The following is a 23,401-nucleotide window of genomic DNA, read 5'->3' as shown; positions in this document are numbered from 1 at the left end:
TAAAAACTTATCTACTGATACCAACTTGCCAACTTTCTTTCCATTTATTAAAAGTATATGATACCAAAGTTACTGCCAAACCATTACATCAAACTGAAGTTTAGGGTTTAATATATATTACTACTAGAACAAACCCAATCACAGTGTTTGAGGGGTATCTACTGATACCAACTAACTAAAGTAAAAATTATCCTCAACGCATGTAAACAAGTAGAAAAAGGTAATCACAGAGCCAATAAACAAATAAACAAGCCCCAGTATTAACCAGTGGTCTAAGGTGATAATTAAGAGAAAAGAAAATATTTTGGGTAGAGAGGAGAGGTTGATAAAAATATTGATAAAATTCAAGATATTTCACTACATGAGATAAAGAAAAATGGAACAAAGAAATTACTGAAGGGAAATGGGGAACCAAAGAGAAACAAGGGCTGCCTATTGCTCTGTCCCAGCATCTGTCAATAAAATATTAACCTACATATGTATTCTAGACACATACAATGAATAGAAGTCTATACTTCTATACAATGTATAGAAAAGTCCATGCTGGGAGGTCATGCCACTAATCTTGCCACTAACAAAATATCTATAAGCACTAGCCCCACATCTCAAAAAAGAATAATATGGAACTGGAGAGAGCAGGGATGATAAAAATTCCCTAACGAGGAAGCAATCACAAGGTTGGGAACTATTACATCTGCAAGAGTGATGAACAGGAAAAGACAGAGATGTGTAAATGACGCACTTACACAAAGCAAAGGGTTTTTCATCTGTCATAGTTTTAGAAGCAGAAGATTCAGCCTAGCCCAAGGCAATATACAGTAGTGGTCAAAATTGTGGAAATCTTTTGGGAAAAGTGTACATTTGAGATTTGATGGCTAATAGCACCACTTTGTTTTGGAGTAGTACCATAAAACTATATATCAATGGAAAAATAATTTAATCAAGAATGTAATGCAACAAAGTTTGTTCAATTATCTGTATTCTATGAAAAAGGAAGCACAAACCAGAAAAAGGAAGCACAACTTGCTTAGGTTGATATCAGGTAGCTTTCCTTCATCTGATTGTAGCCAATGAGCATGAGTCTTGTTTTGGCAATGAACCAATCAGATCACAGTAGGATTCAGTTATTGATGTCATGTATTAAAGCTGAGAGGAGGACATTTGTCAATGTGTTATGTGATCGCTATCAAGTTGGTTGAATTTTTTTGTGTTCTTTCATTTAGTAAGCTTGTAAAACCTAATAAAATTAAAAGAATGGTGCAAAAAGTTGACTGGTTGCCCAGAAAGTGATGTAAAATAGTATTATTAAGTGAACAAGGCTACAGTTATAAAGAAATTAGAAGAAAAATTGGTGGAAATTTAACCAAAGGTGGCATTTCTAAGTTTTTGAAGAGTATAAGGAGACTCAGTCACTACAAAACCACACTGTTAAAGGCAGGAAAAGGTGCACAATAGCAAGTGATGATAGAAGAATTAAGAGACTGTGCCTACGTGACAGAAGAAAATCATCTGGGTGTATACAAGATGAAATGGCACAATGCAATGTGAAGCTGAGTGCAAGGACTGTTCGGCGCAGACTGCAGGAATTTGGCCTAAAATCTAGAATTCCATGAAAAAAGCCACTTTTATCACTCAAACAAAGATTGAAACGACTAAACAGGGCTAAAATCCATGTTGCCTGGACCGAGGAACAATGGGACAGTGTTATTTGGAGTGATGAGACCAAGATCTCCCTGTTTGGTAGTGATGGCATAAAATATGTAAGGAGAAGAATCGGAGAAGATTTGCATCCTGATTGCATTACATGTACTGTGAAACACCCAGTCAGTGTTATGATCTGGGGTTGTATGACATCAAAAGGTGTGGGCAGAATTTGTGTGATTAATGGGAATATAAATGGCTAAAAATACATTAATGAAATACTTGAGCCCAAACTTAAGCCTTCCGCACATAATCTTTTCCAAGACAATGAAGGATTTATATTTCAACAGGATTCAGCTCCATGTCATGTTGCTGTTGTATGCAAAAAGTAGTTTCAAGATAATCATATTCCACTGCTGGAATGGTCTGAGAATAAGCCAGACCTTAACCCAACTGAACATCTATGGAGCCAACTAAAGAAACTTGTTAGTCAGAAGCGACCCAGCAATAAAACCCAGTTAATAGAAGCAATCATTCAATCTTGGTTTAACATTATAACAGCTGCAGAACTAAAGGAATTAGTTCACTCCATGGGAAGACATTGTAAGGCTGTAATTCATGCTAAAGGTTACCCAACTAAGTATTAACTGACAGTCCCCTTTCCACCCCCCTACTCCCCGCAGCATTCCCCTTTCAGGCGGCGGCCATCGTTTGATGATGATGGTTGTTGTTGTTGTTGATGATGATGATGACTGCCGTAGCGGGCGGCGAGACTCACCACCACCTCCTCGAAGATACTCTGCAACTGCGCCTCCATTGGGACCGCCATGGCGCGATCCCGAGGCTTTAGTCCGCCGCAATCCGGGCGGAAGAAGAAGCAACAAGCTCTCCTCTCCCCCACCGGTTCCCTTCCCGGAACTGTTCCGGAAGGCGCTTCCTTTCGCATCCGGGTCGCGAGGAGCCGGGTGGGGGGAATACTATTACCTCTGCTGGTGGGTGTGTGTGTGTGGGGGGGGGAATGCAGCAGCTTTTACTCACCGCAACGGATTGGCGGGTGGGATCGAGAGCTCCCATTTGCTTGCTTCAAAGTTCCGCGAAGGGCGCCAAACTCGGATGAAAAAAAGCATCTTCCAGCGGTGGAATTTGCGAAGCTCCTCGATTCCCCAAGGAAATGCACACCGGATTGCATCCCGATTCTCTGGCCTCGTTTGCACGACGCGCATCAGGAGTGACTCCGGTCATTGTTTAATAAAAGAAGACCCAGCAGTATTCCCCCAGAATGTCTATGGAGATTCTCAGTCATCCCGGTCATTGTTGTCCCAAAGATCCTTTTTCACGAGGCAACTGGACTTTCAACGAAAAACAAGAAAGTCCAGTTGCCTCGTGAAAAAAAGCATCTTTGGGATATTCCCCCATAATTTAATTTGGTGACCGAATCCAAATGCCTCTAGGCTTGCAAACGTACACAGCCCCCAATTGTATCACCCTGCTTGGCTTCGCACAAGACACTAGAAAGTAATTTGAAAAATTTGATTGCTACCTGGGGGCCACTCTTGGATTTCTTGCTGGAGAAAGAAAAAAAGTAATATTTTGATTTTGGGATTTTATGATTAGATTATTTTGATAAGATAAACATTGTGCCGTGTTAAAGTTATACATGTTTTATTTGCATTTACAGTTTTTTTATGTAATGCTTACATTTAAGATGAGAGGATATTTGTACTGTTAGTTTGAATATTGATTATTAGTATTATGTTATCTTTTTATGTTCTTTTTGCCCTGGGAGATTATTCTCAGATGTTTTGTTTGAAAATAAATTTTGACACTGAAATTGGATGATTAGATTGCCTTTGCTTAAAGAAATATACGGTAGTAAAAATTTAAAATTATATTTCTATGTTTTATATGATTTAGATAATATTTTAAAGGGACAGAAAAGGCATAAAAAAAACGCAAGTGCAAGTTTGGAAGATGTGAAGAAACCTGGCCCATAGAATCGCCTAGAGTCAAATATAACAAATGGATAACATCATCATCATAGCATAGCATGCATTGAGTTATTTTATAATATAGAAAGATTTCTGTATTTGAACTTAATGTTTAATACTAAGGTTTCCACTGTATTTTTTACAAACATTAAAAAAGAAAAGAAAAAAAGGAACTTATTGGAAATAGCAATAGCACTTAGAATTTTATACCGCTTCACAGTGCTTTTACAGCCCTCTAAGCGGTTTACAGACTCAGCATGTTTCCCCCAACAATCTGTGTCCTCATTTTACCGACTTCGGAAGGATGGAAGGCTGAGTCAACCTTGAGCCGTAGAGGATCAAACTTCTGGCAGTTGGCAGAATTAGCCTGCAATACTGCATTCTAACCATTGCGCCACCACAGCTCATATTTATAAACATGGTAGACCCGCTTAGAAACCATGCTGTGAGTTTATATTTGCCTTACTGTATGATGTATTGTGTATAGGGTAAACATACTTGACTGAATTTGATTAACAACTTTGGCAAGAAATATCATAAAATAGGGCAAAGTTCACTTAAGAAATGTCTTGCTTAGCAAGAGAAATTTTGGTTGTAAGTCGAGGACTTACATTGTGATTGTAAGTCGAGGACTACTGGTCTTGCACCTTTCTTCCAAAGTTGGACAAAGTTTAATCTCTCAGGCATGACTGTGTATCTCAGTAAATTAGGTAGTAAATTAGGCAGTACATGTAGGGGTGTGGGTCTATACATGTGTTGTACATAATATGTTTTAGGGGTGTTTCATGTATGTGTTTCACTTTGAGAGCGGGCAATTAAATTTCATTCTTGATGTGTGCCCTTGTGCCCACAGTAAAAAAATGATGATAAAAGGTTATCTAATGTGAGCTAGTAAAGTGGCTTCTATTCTTTGGTTTAGATGAGATTGCTGGGGGCAAGGAAGGGTCAGTTTGAGTCTGATAGGATTAGACTAAGAAAGGAAGTTTGACTGAGATAATGTTCAAAAGACAGGGAGGAGAAAGGGCACAGCTTCCAGTTTGTTAACTTTATTTTCTCCACAGCGTAAGTTTTAGTGCTGCCAAGCATGAGGAATCAAAGTACAGAACTTTGAAACAATTCTCCAGCCATCTTCTAGTAGTGAGCTCATTTCTTTGGAATCTCAGTTTCCCAGAATGTTTGCAAGAGGGATTTTTTTTTATGACAAAAAAAATGTACTTTTTCATCTGCTGTTTGTGCTTACAGTTATTGCTCATTCTCAGCCTTGGCACAAATTCTTACAATATACAACACACCCTTGTTTCCATTGTTTGCATATGTGCGTGCAACAAAAGAGGACAATAGAAACAAACATAGATTCGTAATATGTGGCTTTGTTACATGGGAAGAAAATACAGAATGTCCATTGGCTGCTTCTGATTAAAGAAGGCTGAAAAGAATTCCAGAAGTCATACTTTGCACGCAACAGCACAGGAGTCAGCAGAATAGCACTGGATTAAAGAAGCACTCGTTGCTTCTACCTCTGTTGTGTTTTAGCAACAAAACAAAATCGGGGTTCAGGTCTCAGAAGAAATGGGAAAGGAGAGAGACAGGATGAGTAAGACCTCTGTCTTTCTTGATTGTTTATTTTATTTTCTAATTCCTCAGTGATCATTCTAAATCACAGACTGAAACCAGAAACCATTCTGTATTTCTTCCTCCTATTTCTTCCACAAACCATGATAATAGAAGTTGGGGAAGGGGGGAGAATATCTCTTCCCCTGCTTTTCTTATGGGTGGCAGATGAGGAAGAATGAAGGACCACCTTCTGTGAGAAAAGAAGTGGGGGGGGAGTAGCTTTTCAACCAGACACCTCCATTCAAACTTCTCCCAAGGTCTGTGACTCAGTTCTACTGTGCCATGGAGGAAGGGGTATCTTGGCTAGATACCTCACTTTCCTGCGCCTTGAGAATAGAACCAGGGAAAATGGCTCTCTAGCTGCCATTCTATGAAGGGAATCGAGTCTCTTTGGTGCTGAGAGAATTGATCTTCCAGGGATTCCTTCCCATGGTGCTCTCCCTTCTGCAATCTCTGATTTGGCCCCTCTTCCAGTATCAAAAGACAAATAGCTGTGAGAATCAGTGACTCAGAACCAAGGGTTGAGCATGCCCACAGCAGCCTCAGGTGACCATAAGGAGCAAAGCAACCCCTCAAATGCATATAGAGATTCTCAGTCATGCAGGTCATGAACTGAAGAAGCTTCTTGGATGAGAAGCGAAACGTCTTCAAAGAGAAAAAAGAAAGTCCAGTTGCCTCATGAAAAAACATCTTTGGGACAATCCCTCAAACAGCTTACCTTTACGTGAGGTGTTTCAGACAGACCAGATGGCACAGCTTATACCAGAAGAAGATGGAAAAAGCTGCTGGATCATGGAAGACAATTGCAGCCTGCCTACTCAATGGGTTGCGGTGAGTTGAAACAGCATTGCCATTCATAGCTTTCAAATCTGTTTACTAAAGCATCACTAGTTCATGGGTAGGGGTCATATGGTTCAACCATTCTTTGCATTATTAGTTCTTAATTGCTTTCAATAGTTCATGGGCAAAAAAGAGGCATATAAATTCCTTAAATGAAAAAGTTCACCCCTCACTGTATCCCAAAATTATGATACCTACTTTTCTGGATCCAGAAAAATATATAAACAATGTGCAGGAAAAAGTGTGGGGTTTTTTTTATTATTATTTTATTTGCAAACTGCCAGAATCCGTCTTTGAAGAAAATGAGCAGTTCCTAAATGTGATTCATAAATAAATAAATCATTCTTTTTAACAATGATAAAATACTGAATATACTTGATTTATTTGAATGTTTTCTGAATCCCAGTTTTTCCTGCCTGAAAGGAATTCTATTTTGTCTCCCTCACTTTCGGTTTCCAAACAGAAAATTGCTGAAAATGCCTTCTGTCCTTTACATGTATTGGTTAAAAGGTGATTAGGTGTCCTCCCTCTAAATGAGCAAAGGCTGCTCTTGTTTATAAGCTACCAGTAAAGAGATAATACTTTCTCAATTTCTCTTCAGCTCAGGCACAACTGAAAGGACAGGACAGAGCAAAGAGTAACACAACAAATGGAAATGTTTCCTGAAGATAAAGATGAGACAGAGATGGGAGAGAAGAGCACTTTGGACCTGGTAGATTTCCAAACAGAGAGAATTATTAAAAGAAGCACTCTTCGGAAATATAAGATACTCTGTGTTGTAAGTGTTATTCTTTACTTACATTTGAACATTGCATTTTGTTATATCCCCTCTTCTTCACTTTTGTGATTAACAGCATAAACTTACTCCTAGTTTTCCATTGTTTGTCTGGAAATATCCTGGTTCTGCTGCTCTGTTTGTCACATTTGTCAGCATGAATAGAGATACTTTTAATTGTTAATGTTTTCAATTGACAGTTTGCTTCAAGGGCTGATACAAACACTTGAAACATTCAGAGTTAGCAAAGTTGGCAGATATCACTGTTTCCTGTTTATAGTATATAAATATCTCTCTCTCTCTCTCTCTCTCTCTCTCTCTCTCTCTTCCCCCCCCCATGTTTTAAACAAAAGTGAATGTTTACAACTATTCTGTATTATACTGATGTATTACTATGAATTATTAGAGAGAGCCTGTTTAGTGTCATGGTTAAAGGCATTTTCCCATTAGAAAGTGGAAGAATGTAAATACTACTCCTACCACAGGCATAATTTGGGGCATTTTGGGGGGGGAAAATGCCCACAGACTACATTTCCATATACTTGCCAGGAATCAACATTCATTTGAAGGGACGGACACAAAAAAGGAATTATTATAGACTTAATTTAGTGTATCCTAAATTCCACACATCTGAATTCAGGCTAGAGAAATTGATCTACAGTGGCTAAGAGTAATCCACATCTGCAGGCAAAAGATAAGAGAAAAAGTGTGACTTCATCCTGTTAACCTGGAAATACCTGGAACTGGATCAAACTATAAACTCCTTTCATAAGAGACATCTAGGACAATATACTCTGTGTTTCTAAGGATTCGTGTGTCTTATACAATGAAAAATGAGAGATTTCTGAAGTAGTAGAGTTGCTCTGAACTTTGACACAAACTTATCAAAGATGTTGTATTAGTTCTTACTAAAGACTGATAAAAAATAACAACGTTATCTGTTGGGAAAATTCCTAAGAAAGTCTAAGAGTGAGTGGTGAACTTTTTCCATAAATTTATGGTTCAAAAAGAAAAGACAAAACGTTAATATGAGGCTTTCTGTAGCTCATTCTGCTAGAGGAAACACATGGTTGCCCAGTCTAAATACAAATACAACAACAATTGAGTCCAAAATTTCTGTTGCTAAGCGAGACAGTTGTTAAGTGAGTTTTTCCCCATTTTACAACCTTTCTTGCCATAGTTGTTTAGTGAATCACTGCAGTTGTTAAGTTAGTAACACGGTTGTTAAATGAATCTGGCAATTGTCTTTGCTTGTCAGAAGGTCACGAAAGGGGATCACATGACCCCCCCCGGGACACTGCAGCTGTCACAAATATGAACCAGTTGCCAAGGGTCTGAATTTTGATCACAGGACCATGGAGATGCTGCAATGGTTGTATGAAAAATGGTCATAACTCCCTTTTTTCAGCACTGTTGTAACTTTGAACTGTCACTAAGTCAAGAACCACCTGTATTTTATATCTTTTCACCTGTCCAACATTTTCGCCAGTTTTATGTAGTGTGCATAGCTGCTGTTTCGTTAATAATGATTTCTTAAATAAGACAGAATTGTCTGGTTCCAACAAAACAATATGTTTTTGAAATGCTGATGAAGAAGGACTCTGATGAATTAACAAGAGTGTAGAGAAGAGAAACAATGATAGTGAGGGTCCTGGAGAACAAAGCCTATGAAGAACGTTAAAGGAATTGGTATACTTAGCCTAAAAACAAAAGACCAAGAAGAGACATGATAGTAGTCTTCAAAGGGTTGCTAGGAGCCTTGAAGGGAAGAGGTCCCAGGGAGTAGGGTGTGCATTTATTCCCCATGAGGCGTGAGGGTAAGACAAGAACCAATGGATGGAAGAGAATTTATCTCATTAAACTATGCCTTAGTATTGATCTAGAATAGGGACAAAGGGCATGGTATAAAGGTGATTGCTGTTTTGTTTCTTGGAAGCTTTACAGATGGAGATTCAATCTTCAAATAAGGAGGAATTTCCTGACATGAGAGCTGTTAAGCAATGGAAAGTCTTGCCTTCTAGAATAATGGAAGCCAGACATTCTAGAGACTTTCAAGCAACAATTGGACAATCATTTGTCAGGGATGGTCTGGTCTTGGACTAGAGCAGGGGTTCCCAACCCCCAGTCCTTGGACCGGTAAGGGCTCTGGCATACCAACAACCGGTCCGCACAAACAAGCAAAGCCCCATTCATGGGATGCAGGCAGCACACAAAACCATGCACCCTCTGGTCTGGAAAAACCTTTCTCTACGGTGCCCAAAAGGTTGAGGACCTCTGGACTAGAGAGCCACTTTGGTGTAGGCGTTAAAATCTTGGACTAGAAAGCCAGGATTTCTAGGCCTGTCTTAGACATGAAAGTTGATGAGTAACTTTTAGGCAAGTCATTCTCCCTCAGCCCAACTCAGCTCACAGGATTATTGTTAAAGGGGAAACAGAAGGCAGAAACATTATACACTGCCTGGAATCATATAAAATAAAGGCAGGAAATCTTATAATAACAAGATATTTTTAGTTATTTTTTAAAGTTGTAAAATAAAGATGAAATATATGTCTAATAATAAAAATGAATAAAAAGATTATTTTTTACATTTTGAAATCATTTTACCATTTGGAAATAAGGGCACCTTACAATGATTAATGAATCCTGATGGATTTCTGGACCTTCTGAAGCATATCTCAATAAGTATACCACTCATTTTCCAAATTTGAGAGATTACTGAGGTGACTGACAGAGGCAATCTCAACTGCATGGATAGATGATTGAAGCAGAGGTGAAGAAAAGCTCATATCCAAATGAATGAGAGTGATATTGTAACCTGTTACTTACCCAAGTAAGTAGATTATTGATTAATGTTCTCCTCCTAGACAAGGTGATCAAGTGAATTATTCCATTTACTCCTGACTATCCTTTTATTATCTACAGCCATTTGGAAATGAAGCTTGTTTTTGATTGCCCTGTGGAATTATTTTTGTGAAGAGCAAAACAAGAAAAATGAATCTCAGTTCATTTTTTCTACATTGTTATACCCTAAAGTTTAAACTACAGCATCCTCTGGGGGACTTTGAGCCAGTCAACATTTCTTAGCCCAACTTATTTCACACAGTTGTAAGGAAAATGGAGGATGGAATAGTATTTCACTATCTTGAATTCAAAGGAATACAAATGCTGTGATTGAATTTTGCTGTGATTGAATTTTGTTAAATTCAATCACAGTGTAGCTGAAGTAACCTTGATTTCAAATGTTAAGTGATTAAAAGCTTTAGGGGCCACCTTGTAAAAATACTCTTGGTTTTAATAGCTTTTGGGAATTCCTTAAAGATGTGACTTTTCTGTCAGGCACAGATAATAGATTGTAAGTAAAGCCTGATGCGTATGGTTTGATTGGATATAATTTTAGTGGCCTTGGGTTTACTGTACTATGATGCTGCTTTATAATTTCTTCTTTTTATGTTTTGCACTCTGAGCTGCCAAAGTCACAAAATTCAGATAGGCAGAAAATTCAATTCAATCATCAATCAATTCAAATAAATAAATAAATAAAATTTATCTTGCGTTCATTTCTCTGGCATTTTGTTAAAGTAAAAATATATTATTTTGGAGAGGGAAGAAAATGAGAAACTATTTGATAAAACACCTCTAACATGCATCTGCCTTTGGGCATGGGGATGACAAGGAAAAGTACAGTTCCATTTAGAAACTAAGCTTGGTACATTAATTAGGATTTATGCCCCATGAAGTGCATACGTAGGATCTCAGCCAAAGAGAGCAAGGAGGAGCTGTACATAGTGAACGAACCACAGTCATCACCTGTTGCCACTTCCAGCAGCTCCTTGAGACTGGATAGTACCTCCCTCTTTGGTAAAAAGTAATGTTCATTGTTATCCCCATTCTAATGCTTAGTCAAGAATATCCAAGGAACCCCTTTGGGAGCATAAGGAACCAGAGTGGAGAGATGATTCAGCAGAAGGTAAGGCTTAGATATCAGGATAGGGAATTGGGACCACAGATCTGGATCCTGACCATGCTAAAGTTCTGAAGGACTCGTCCCAAAGTGAATCAAGAAGCTATTGAAAAATTTTGCTGGCAGCAGGATCTTACTGCTGGCACAGCAACGGATTCTATTGCGAATCAGGGCTGCTTCCAAAGGAGGCAGAGGAGGAGGGGTCCCGTGGCTTATGGAGCAAAGGAACTGGATGAGGCTTTTGGCAGGTCCAGAGGAAGGGAGAGAGGCTTTCGGAGGAATTGGAGGCACCGGCGGCAGCAGCATGCTCCAGGAGCAGAAAGGAGCGAGGCTTCTTTAAGGAAAAGGTGGAAGAGACAGGATCAGAAAAACAAAAGGAGGTGGGGTTGTTGTGCAGGAATACAAGCTAAATTGAGGGCTAATCCACATGGAGCTCCATTTCCACATGTCCTGTTTGCCAATGTTGGCTCCCTAGAAACTAAAATGGATTATCTGAAACTTGAGCTGACCACGAACAAGGAGGTCAGAGACATGGTTAAAGTCATCTATTCCAGACAATGCTATCAGTATGATGGGCTTTTCAACATTTCTGCTGGACGGGAGCAGCGATTTCAGTGGAAAATCCTGTAGTGGGGGTGTATGTATTTATATTAGTGACAGGTGGTGTGCCAATGCTAAGGTAGTCTTCAGCCAGTGCTCTCCTGATGTCGAGTGTTTGGCTGTGAAATGTAGACCCTTTTATTTGCCAAGAGAATTCACTGTCATCCTAATCATAGCTGTATATATTCTCGCCCCCCCCCCCAGTGCCAACAAGAATGAAGCCCTGAGTGCTCTTTATCACACTATCAGTGACTTGCAAACTGTCTACCCATTGTGGTAGAGGATTTCAATCAGACTGACTTGAAAGCGGCCCTCTCTAATTTCCATCAATACATGGATTTTCCTACCAGATGTGCGAATTCTCTGGATTTAGCTTACTCTAACATCAAGAAAGCATTTAAGGCTGCCCCTTGCCCTCATTTTGGCACCTCAGATCATCTTTCTGTGATGCTTATGCCAGCATATAAACCTTTTTAATTAGAAAGAGACCAATTACCGTAGAAAACAAGTGAAAGTGTGGCCTGCAGGAGTTATGGAAGCTCTACAAGACTGTTTTGGATGCACAAATTGGAACATATTTAAAGAGGCTGCAATGAATGGACAACATACTGATGCTTCTACTGTGTCTGCTTATATCCAAATGTGTATGGAGGATGTTAATGTTCTTAAGTCTATTATCATTCGACCAAATGAGAAACCTTAGATGTCACACTTAGAATAGCAAGAGCTGAATTGAGGTCTGCTATAAAATCAGCAAAGCTAGACTATAGTCAGAAAGTACAGAATTTCTTTCAAGATCCTATGGACCCGAGACATGTGGCAAGGTATTCAGATAATTACTGATTATAAGGCAGCTTCCCTGACATGTAAGGGTGACACAGACTCCTAAACAAGCTAAATATGTTTTTTTGGATGGTTTGAGGCCACAGACAATGTTCCAGCAAGGAAGGCTGTTCCCCTTTTGATGAGCAGATGCTTGGGCTTGATACAACTGCTGTTCAGAAGGTCCTGCTATAAGTCAATACTCGGAAAGCTGTGGGTCCTGATAATAATATCCCTGAGCGAGTATTTAAGGAGTGTGCTGACTAGTTGGCCACTGTTCTCACAGATATCTGCAATCGCTCGTTGCATCAGACCGTGGTTCCATCATGTTTTAAAACTGTAATCATTGTATCAGTGTCTAAAAAACCTAAAATCACATGCCTTAATGATTGATTACCATCCAGTTGCACTCACTTCCATTATGATGAAGTATTTTGAGAGATTGGTAAAGGACTACATGGTTTCATGCCTTCCCTCTACATTTGACTCATTACAGTTTGCCTATTGAAAGAACTGCTCTGTAGAAGATGCACTTTCCTGTGTGCTTCATCTTAGCTTGTGCACCTGGAGGGGAAGAATACTCATGTATGAATGCTGTTTGTGGATTTTAGTTCAGCATTGGACACAATCATCCCATAGCATCTGGTGAACACACTGGGGATAACAATAATAATAATAATAATAATAATAATAATAATAATAATAATAGTAATAATAAAAAAAGATGAGAGCTATGCCAGAGGTTCAACCATACTGGACAGATCTCATCAGAGGAGTCAGACAAAGAGTGTCTCTCCCATAAAAAATATGGTGAGACATAAATTACAGAATGCCATACCGGCTCAGATGTTGCCCGGGTTAACAGGGTCCGCGCTAGATATTGGAGTTCCTGGATATCTGGTGAAAAATGGGTTACAGGACTCAGGACTGTTGGCTGAGCAACCAGGGCCAGCAGCTGCAGAACTACTAGAAGAAAAGGTGTTTACCCGTCACAGATACACAGTGATTGAAAACAAAGAAATAATGATCTGTTACTACAGATCAAGTCCAACAAGAAGAGGATATCTAAAACGAATGCACGAGTTCTGGAAAGAACAACATCCAGAATCAGAAAAGATTGCACAGACTGACTACAAGCAGCGGCATGACAAAGTAGCAACAATGGTGCATTGGAAGATCTGCAAAAAATATCATTTGCCTGTAAGCAAAAACTGGTGGGATCATAAAATAGAGAAAGTCATAGAAAATGATAAAATTAAACTGCTCTGGGACTTCAGAATTCAAACAGACAAGCACCTGCAACATAACACCCCAGAGTTAACAATTGTCGATAAGAAAGACAAAAAAGTCTGGATAGTGGACGTGGCAGTGCCTGGAGACAGCAGAATAGAAGAGAAAGAACTGGAGAAGATAACAAAATACAAAGACCTACAAATAGAAATAGAAAGACTGTGGCAAAAGCAAGCAAGGGTAGTACCAATAGTCATAGGCTCCTTGGGTGCAATCCCAAAACAACTGGAGCACCACTTGAACACCATTGGCATTGACAAATTCGCTATTAGTCAATTGCAAAAGGCGGCCTTACTAGGAACTGCTTCCATCCTGCGACGATATCTGTAATACCATCAAACATCCACATCTGCCTATCCCAGGTCCTGGGTAAGGACTCGATAGGTAGACAAAATGCCAAATCCAGTCTGAACATCTGGCTGACTGTGCGATGATCCATAATAATAATAAATCAGATCTGCTTAGAAAAGATACTACTCATTGTGTGTTTTTTCTTTAATTTTCCTAGAATGGTTTGGATCCAAAATAATAATAATAAAGTTGGAAGGAACCTTGGAGGTCATCTAGTCCAACCCCCTGCTCAGGCAGGAAACCTTATACCATTTTAGACAAATGGTTGTCCAGTCTCTTCTTAAAAACTTCCAGTGTTGGAGCATTCACCGCTTCTGGAGGCAGGTTGTTCCACTGGTTAATTGTTCTAACTGTCAGGAAGTTTCTCCTTAGTTCTAGGTTGCTTCTCTCCTTGATTAATTTCCATCCGTTGCTTCTTGTCCTGCCTTCAGGCACTTTGGAAAATAGCTTTACTCTCTCTTCTTTGTGGCAGCCCCTGAGATATTGGAACACTGCTATCATGTCCCCCCTCGTCCTTCTCTTCATTAAACTAGACACACCCAATTCCAGTAACCGTTCCTTATATGCTTTAGCCTTCAGTCCCCTAATCATCTTTGTTGCTCTTCTCTGTACTCTTTCTGGAGTCTCAACATCTTTTTTACATCGTGATGACCAAAACTGGATGCAGTATTTCAAGTGTGGCCTTACCAAGGCATTGTAAAGTGGTATTAATACTTCACGTGATCTTAATTCTATCCCTCTGTTAATGCAGCCTAGCACTGTGTGGGCTTTTTTGGCAGCTGCAGCACACTGCTGGCTTATATTTAAGTGATTGTCCACTAGGACTCCGAGATCCTTCTCACAGTTACCACTATTGAGCAAGGTACCCCCTATACTATACCTGTACATTTAGTTTTAATACCCCTTTATGTAATTGGATACTTTATTTCCTTATTGATAGGCCCCAGGTTGTGCGGGTTGGAAAGAAAGTTTCCAATTCCATCTCCTTGAGTACAGGTTCTCCACAGGGCTTACTTAGCAGGTTACTCAATAATTGTGAAAGAAGTTCTCTCTCTCTCTCTCCCTCCCCCCTCTCTCCCTCCCTCCCTCGCTTTCTCCCTCCCTCCCTCTCTCTCTTTACAAACATTTACATCCTTGAGTTGTGAACCAGAAACAATGACTAATATTTGGAGAATGCAGTGAAGCCTAAAGAAAATACCGTAATCTAATCTCATAAATATTGGCTTTTGGCTGCAATTCTAAATACTCTAATTGGAAAGCTAGGTTGATTTTAGAGGGACACCTATACCCTAATCTGCAATGAGCTTCCTCAAAAGAAAATTCATGTTTAAATAATTTACTTTCAAGAAAAGATGATAAGAATGGCAGTGTTGCAGTACAGTTTAAGCATGATCACTCAGAGTTCACAAATGTGGGGATCTATCCATTATGTTGATCATGCCCATGTATGCATCACAGTTAAACATTCATCAGAATCAGTCACAAGTATAGCTGATCTTTTTCTGATGTGCCTTCTAATAATAAAGTAGAAGCTCCACCATCATCTCAGCCAATATTTTAGCAATGAACTTTCAAATATTCCAGATTTTTCCTCTGAGAAAAAGCAGAGAATTGCAGTAGTCTTTGTTTACTGACTACAGTTGGAACCGGCAACTTGGTCATAAAGTGAAGCGATCGCGAAGCATAACCACAACTGTGCTTATGGCCTTATTTCAGTTTTCCTTTGCTTCACAGACATGCAGAGAGTGTAAATCTGAAGATTGATTGCAAAGTTATTTTTTTCATTACTGTCATAACTACAAACAGTTGCTATACAACAGGGGTGTCAAACTGCCGGCCTGTGGGCCAGTTTCATCATACTGAAGCCGCACCCACCCCATTGCCGGCAATGGCAAAACTGGCCCGATACGTTGTGCGATGTCACGTGACGTCGCGAGTTTGACATGTCTGCTATACAAGGTGTTACTAAAGAAGGACTACCTATAGTCCTCTTGCAATACATTACACTTGAATCAATAATGCAGCCGTAAACAAATGATTTAATTTTATTTAAACAAGAGAATTCTGGAAATTTAAAATATATGTTATTATATAGAGAAAACTCTATTTTTACAGATATGAAAGGCAGCCTGCACCAAATCCTCGAGGAGCAGTTTGCATGGACTAACTAAATCCTTCTTTTAGCAAACTCTACTTAGAACCTCTCATTTTTTGCTTTTAACCAAATATCTATGTTGAATGCCCATTTGTCTATCTTAACATTGATACTAGTATATAAATCTTATGTATTTAAAAAGCACCCAAATCCTATAACTGAATTATCCAGTCAATCCACAATAGAAAGCATAGTATTAATTTGGCAAGTGCATGGAAATTTCATTGCCAAGATAAAGCTGGGCATATTCACAAGACAATCAGCAGCCCAATTTTGCTATGCCTTGAGTTTTCAAATGTTGCAGAAAAAAATAATCAGGATCAGGCTTGATAAAGAAAAAGTCCACCTCCTGGTTTCAGTGTATTGTTTGATCCTGAACAATGATACTAATAAAAAAAAATCTTTTTTTAAAAATAAAAGTGCATAACCTATATACTTCTAAAACTCGCTTGAATATTTTTATGTAAGCTTCAATTGGCCAAAACAGTGCATCATACAGCAACAATTGAACCAAGTTATCTCAGATAGGCTAACTTAAAGGTTTTGTAAAAAAAAAATAAAAATAAATCTGGGGCCCATCACATCCGTTCTGCTTGTAAAATTGTGGCTACTGCAGCTTTGCCAGTTAGCCACAATCATGTGACTGTGATTTCTGACTTCTCTTCTTGTAAACACATAGATTGTGTGATGCAAAATCGTTCTAGCTCCTATGCCTAATTAGCTGGTGGGAAGGCCCTATAGTCAAGTGCATTGGGTTGCTTTGGAACTGAGGTCAAAAATTGAAATTGTTAATGATGGTGGATGGAAAGGGATAGATGAGAGAATAATTTGGATATTTGCTGGTGAGTTAAGGCTGGCTGGAGGAGGACCAGTAATTTACAGGTGAGCCCTCTTCCTCTCTGGAGGGAGGAGGCCCTTGGGGATACACCAGAGTGGAGACCAGGGGTACAGTTTTCCTCATGGTAAATAATGATGATGATGATGATGATGTTGGAAGGGACCTTGGAGGTCATCTAGTCCAACCCCCAGCAATGTGGCAGGCAGTTCTGTGCAGAGGAGGAGGAGGAGTTTATCAGGGCTTTACTGAGAGTCATGAGGAGAGGGGAAACAGGGGCAGCTTATATGTGTAAAGAAGGTTGACTTAATGCAGGCATGTCAAACTGCTGGCCCACAGGCTGGATGCGTCACGCCGAAACCGTGCCCACCCCATTGCTGGCACTGGGGAAAAAGTCACGATATGTCGCATGACGTCATGTGATGTTGCGAGTTTGACATGCCTGACTTAATGGGTCATGGATTGACTACTTATAATATATTATTCTAGATATAAAATTGTATTCAAATCAAAAAGAAAACCCAAATTAAAATGCAGGAAAAAAATAGATGAATTGATACAGTTTTACCTAGACTTATGGTTCTCCAGGTGCCTTTATTTACATCTCCCTCCATCCTTAGCTAGCATGGTCCCTGCTGAAATGTAATCTAATATATCTGGAAACTGAGGTATTTCTGGGGAAAGCTTATCCAAGACTGGCTTTCTTATGATGGGGAAGGAAGTCTCAAGGTTTCCAAAGATTTCTGATATTTTGAAATATAAAGACCGAGAGTAAGTGGATAGTCAGTTGAATTACTCCCAAATTCACCCTCCCTATATAAGAATTAGCTGTCATTTTTGACATTTCAGAATATATTCAATTCTCTGATACAGTTCACAGACTGGCTGTTTATTGTTCTTTTTGTATATCTTATTCTTTGTTCTTTGACAGATTTTGAATGGCATTATGATCTATCACATAGATCACTTCAAACTATGATGAGTTGCTATTCATGGCAATACCTCTACTTTTATAAGGAAATAATAGCTATTTTTAATTTGCATAGGAAGAGGAAATATTATTTGTTTAAGCTTAGGTAGCTACAACAGAAATATTTATTGTGAATATTTGTACCACTGGAGAAAGGTTATAAATAGAATTTCCTGATTCCTGCGGTCTATACCTCTGTTCACTTAAAACAGAAATATAATTTCTGCCTGCTAGTTGAAATAGTACCATATATCATTCAACAAGTAGAAATGGTTTTTTAAAATATGTAGATATACTGTCTGATCTACTTCAGACCTATGAAAAATTATATTCCATTGTAACATGCATGGGCAATCAATTTTGAGTTCCTCGTTTGTATTCTTTTAAGATATTTTTCAACTTCTGAATGTTGTAGAGTTATGGAAAAGATAGACTTAAGAGTAGTTGAACTTGACTTCTAGTAGCTACACAGACACAAGGAAATTATTTCCTTAACACTAGGAAAGTAGTTTAATATTTCCTTATGCTGGGAAGAATTTTGACTTCCAATTTATAATTCTGGACTATTCTGTAAGTTAGTGGAAGCCCAGATACTGTGCTAAAGTCTGAATATGCTCAGCTTTTGGACGTCAAACAAGATTGGCTAGATGTTGGTACCATCTATGACTATCATATTTGTTGGCTATTTAAAAGATGTTAGGCTGAACTCATCTGTTTTCCTTTTTGTGAAAAAAGTAGAAATTGTTCCAGTGTAATTCAGTGCTTTGGAGTCATGTAACATTTTGGCCTCATCAGGTTAATCTGAATCTTTTTCTTTGGTGGTCATGAAGAAAGTGGAATTATCTGCACACTTTTTAAAATAAACTACAATTCCCTATTAAGCCTGAATCCAGATTACAGTTTAAACTGCCATTATAAAATAGGATAAAAGCAAAACCTTGGATTATCTTAGCTTGTACTTATTTTAATTGCACTGGTAACTTACCCCTCACTTTTTTTTATATCATGGGATTCTAAAAAAAAATCTCAACACCCTTTTTGATAAATTATTGATATGGTAACGAAACTCACTGAATTTAGTGAGGTAAGCAGCCCCTTGACTAAAAAATATCTCCTTTTGATTCTAAGGAACTTGATGTTGAACATGTATTGTTTCTTTTAGTTGTTTTTCTGGTTGACAATGTAAGTACAACATGCTGTATTTTTAATTTATTCTTTCCTGTTGTTAATAGGTTCTTTTCATTTCTTTGGTGGCTGTAACCCTTGGACTAGGTTTAGGGCTTGGACTGAAGGAATCTGTGCAACCACAAGGTATGTTTACTTCAACTGAACCAAAACAGTTAAGAAAAGACCATGTCACTGAGTTGATATACCTGTATTTAAGTTAAACCTAGCCCTTTTCACATAAATATTCCTTTGATTCAAGCTTAACTCGTGATGACAATATTCATAAGTCTATATGTTCTTCTTCTTGACAACACTATTGACATCATTTGCCACTGACTTCTAGGTTTTATTTTATTTTATTATTTTATTTTATTATTTTATTTTATTTCCCAGGCCTATTTTAGCCCTGAGATTTAGCCCATCCCAATTTTTACATGAAAGTTTCAGTTTCAGCTTTCTGAACTGAAAGCTTGAGAAAGATTTGCCACATGGGCAGTCTTTATGCACCAACTAAGACAGCAGCTTCTTTACGAATTCACACAGAGACCAAGAGTAAAAGACTGAAAAAGCCTCTGTCTCAATAACATAAGAGATAATTGTGGGATTTCTGTACAGGAATGTCCCCACTCCCTTTCAATAAATCTTGTTAGAAAAAAATCTAGACATCAATTAAGATTGGTTAAGTAATGCAAGCCATGGTACATTGATTTTTGTGTGGAAACAGACATTCACATATATTTTCCATATGCTAATTTAAATGCAGAGACATAGATTAATAAAAAATATGAACAAATTAAAATGCTTTTGGGTCCTGATCACTTTTATGGGAACAAGAGTATTTTTTCCAATGTTTTTTTCCCCAACTTTCTAGTCTAGCCTATGACCTACAGTCCTGGATTTCCTGTAGTCTTCTGTATTAACTATGCAAAACTCTGCTTAGCATCTGAGCCCAGATAAGATCACTCAGACACTGTTGTCTGATAATGCATAGAAATAATAACTGCAATTTAAGTAGAAATTCAACACAGAGTTTGACAATAGGCAATTGCCTTGCTTACTCAGTTTTCTTGGTAATTTGCAACTCCAAAGCTCTTACTGTTTTTTGTGATTCTTTAGCACTAAACTGGAATTGAACACTAGATAGCCCTTTAATTATAGTAACAAGTCAGAATAATAAGCACTGCAGTTAAAATGATTTAAAGTGTTCATTAGATTAAGAGCTCTGATTAAGAAGTACAGTACAAGTTGTTAGAGGAAGTTGCTATAGATGAATAAGGTACACAAAATGCTTGATAAAGAAGAGAGGGGAAACAGAACTATTCTGCTGAAAAAACTGATTTTGCTTCTTAGCGTGGTTGATGGAATGCTCTATTTCCATCTCATCTCCTGGTGCTGCAATGTTCTTGATGAAATTTAAGCAAGAGAGGATAGACAGACAGGCAGACAGGTAGATAGATGAATCTCCTTTGTCACATTTGATTTAGCCTTAGTATCCTATCTAAATCTAAAGGATAGGGTAGGATTAATATTCCTATAATACGTAAAGGAGGAAGAGAATAAAGTTATAGAAAGAAACTCAAGATAGCCTTCCAGGAACTATTCAGAAAATGTGACCATGCCTATTTCAGCTCCTAGGTCTGTTCATGCATCGAGAATGAATCACAGCATCTCATGCTAAGGTCCCTTGAGTAAACTGAAAAGAAGTTAGAGATTTTTACTTTTGTCACTGGTGAAGTATGACTGTGCTCTGGCCTACACTGATTGTGCATAATGCATTAAAAGTGGGATGCCGAAGTCTCCAAAAATAGTCTAGTCAGTCTAGTTTAAGCTTAAATTCAGTCCCAATAGATTTTCAAATCAAGTGAATTTCATATTTATATTATTGTTCCTGGTTTCATGCCAGTGAGGGATAGTCTAAAGACACGGATACAATTAGGCTTTCAAAAGATAGCTGGAGTCATACATATAATATAAATTTGGCTGTTTATTAGCTAGGTCTGCACAGATCTCACTCTGCCTGTAACCACTTAATTGCAATGGTGTGCTTATTGATGAGGCATGAAAAGATTAACTTTAAGTAAGATATGAAAATTAATTCCTAAGTACACTGGTGATTCAAGATAACCTTGACATTAAAGAAAAGTGATAGAGAAGTGACTAATTCCCCTATTTTTATGTTCTGGTGCTACTGGCAGAATTGGAATTCATATAATTCATTACATAAAACATGAAGAAGTGTCCTATGCTCAGTTGATATGTGAAGCTTCTGATAGAGTCAACTCAATAGACAGTATCTGAAATGAAAGTGGTATTATTTTCCTCTCTCTCTCTCCATACACACAGAGATAGAGAGGGCGGGGAGGGAGAGAGAGAGAGTATGATGTTTACGGAAATAATTGTCTACCTCTTTTTAAAATTTTCTTTAATTGTTTATCCAGTGAGCTGCAGATACAGATGTAATGAGACATTCAGTAAAATGGCATCGGGCTGTAGTTGTGATGACAAGTGTACAGAACGCCAAGCTTGCTGCTCGGATTATGAGGATACTTGTGTGCTACCAAGTATGCGCAACTTTCCTAATCAGCTAATTTCATCTTAGAATCACGATTTTTCAAAGCAGATGTGATTAATCTTAATCAATGTAGCAGAAACTAAAACTTCCTTTCTGTAGGGAAATCAGTAGGCATTGATTTTATGCATGCTTTGGTTAGATCAAGTGATGAGGTTGATGACTGTTCAATTGAATCAGATCTCCAGCGTCCATACCATTTCAAACAATTGCATGAAATTTTACAGAATGTGTTATTTTCAAGAGAATGAAATATATACAAAAAAAATCACACTGTAGTAAATGAGACTCTGCATAGTTTAATGTGACAAGGTAGGTTATATGTTATGACTTATTTTTAATTGCTCTGTCTGCTCTGCAAATTGGAAGATGATTTTCCAAAGCCTCCCCACGGGTAAGAATGGAGACTGCCCCATGTAAACTTTCTCAGCCATCCTTTTGGATTGTGTAGTAATAAATATACCTTCCAATACAGAATAAATTATAGCAATGTGCAAGTCCCATAATTTATTTTATATTCTTTTATCTCGCCTTTACTATTTTTATAAATAGCTCAAGATGGCAAACATATGTAAACCTCCTTCCTCCTCCTATTTTCCCCACCACCACCACCACAACAACAACCCTGTGTGGTGAATTGGGCTGAGAAAGAGTGACTAGCTCAAAGTCACCCAGCTGGTTTTCATGTCTAAGGTGGGACTAGAATTTATGCCACTATCATGTAGAAATCAGATGAATGTGCATTTTATATATATAATATTGCTGAAGAGCAAAGATCTTCCATGCCCATGTTTAAGAAGAAATCAAACTATCCATCAGACAGGAAGAAAACATCTGAAAGATATATGATCATTAATGCACATGTATAGGCATATGAATCTACCTTTGAGAACATATTTCTAGAAATACTCATGCTTTCTCATGGAATTCTATTTCCAAGATTGCTTTTCTTGCATTTTCATCTGGGTTTTCTGTACAGAGGTGTATGTATATATAATGATATATAATTTCCATTTTTATAGCTCAGAGTTGGTCTTGTAGTAAATTACGTTGTGGTGAGAAACGAATAGCCAATGTATTATGCTCCTGTTCTGAAGACTGCTTGGAAAAAAAAGATTGCTGTACAGACTACAAAAGCATTTGCAAAGGTGAGATTGGCTTTTTGACAAAGCATTTTAATATATTATCAGGAACATTTTTGGAAAAAAAATGAAGGCATTAAACAAACATTATAAGGCTACATTTGGGAATTGTTCTTTGCTAATAATGCAAGTGGGATCTGACACAAAATACAAAACTTTTTAAATTCTTTAAAGTTTTAAAGATGACTATCCAATTATCATTACCTCCAAAAGGCTCCTTAGTGGTTTTGTATTTATGTATTTATAATTTAGATTTGTAAAGCTGTCCAACTCAATAATGAACTTCGATGGTGTACAGATTTAAAAAATAAGGATCACATTGCATATAATTGAGGACACAGATGTACATTAACTGAAATAGATACTTATATGTGATGGGGACATCATAACATATCCCAGTGCCTGAGGGAAGTAACATGTTGCCAGATACCATTTAAAGCTGTGCTGGCTAGAGAATTCTGGGAGTTGAAATCTTAAAGCTGCTAAATTTGAGAAATATTGATTTAAAGTATCGCAAGATTCAGGAAGTCTGAATTTTTGAGAGGTTGCTATTCCGTACTGCAGATAGAAAAGGCCTGCTCCTGGAAGCCTATCAGACGGCATTGTTTAGTAGATGGGATGGTAAGAAGATCTGTTCTCTCCCAGATCTTCTGGGATAGGTAGAAATAATGGGAGAGAGG

General features: G+C 38.1%; 2 protein-coding genes across 14 annotated transcripts in view; one reads left to right on the top strand and one right to left on the bottom strand.

Annotated features, from left to right (window-relative positions):
- The window catches only part of MED23 (mediator complex subunit 23), a 50,907-nt gene extending 42,835 nt beyond the window's left edge, over positions 1–8,072 (bottom strand). For 3 of the 8 annotated variants that reach the window (XM_039324139.1, XM_039324149.1, XM_039324176.1), the window contains exon 1: positions 6,884–6,902. In XM_039324139.1, the coding sequence (XP_039180073.1) occupies positions 6,884–6,898 (15 nt within the window). In that variant the 5' untranslated portion in view covers positions 6,899–6,902. Of the gene's footprint in view, positions 1–2,419; positions 2,580–2,679; positions 3,564–6,883 lie in introns of those variants that run through there. The other 5 variants (XM_039324194.1, XM_039324204.1, XM_039324185.1 and 2 more) reach the window with 4 other exon arrangements.
- The window catches only part of ENPP3 (ectonucleotide pyrophosphatase/phosphodiesterase 3), a 77,867-nt gene continuing 60,011 nt past the window's right edge, over positions 5,546–23,401 (top strand). Inside the window, exons 1-5 of one of the 6 annotated variants that reach the window (XR_005554414.1) lie at positions 5,546–6,074; positions 6,685–6,861; positions 19,076–19,154; positions 21,449–21,571; positions 22,602–22,727. Coding sequence is in view for 4 of the 6 variants with exons in the window: in XM_039324216.1 (XP_039180150.1) it covers positions 6,733–6,861; positions 19,076–19,154; positions 21,449–21,571; positions 22,602–22,727 (457 nt within the window). In the remaining 2 variants the exon portion in view is untranslated. Of the gene's footprint in view, positions 6,075–6,684; positions 6,862–10,667; positions 10,827–19,075; positions 19,155–21,448; positions 21,572–22,601; positions 22,728–23,401 lie in introns of those variants that run through there. The other 5 variants (XM_039324216.1, XM_039324229.1, XM_039324221.1 and 2 more) reach the window with 5 other exon arrangements.

This window comes from Crotalus tigris, unplaced genomic scaffold (assembly GCF_016545835.1).
Source record: "Crotalus tigris isolate CLP2741 ecotype Arizona unplaced genomic scaffold, ASM1654583v1 scf7180000017611.44802233496:7321179, whole genome shotgun sequence".
Taxonomy (NCBI): Eukaryota; Metazoa; Chordata; class Lepidosauria; order Squamata; family Viperidae; genus Crotalus; species Crotalus tigris.
The sequence above is the reverse complement of the archived record's forward strand: the minus strand, read 5'-3'. Positions and strand labels throughout refer to the sequence as shown.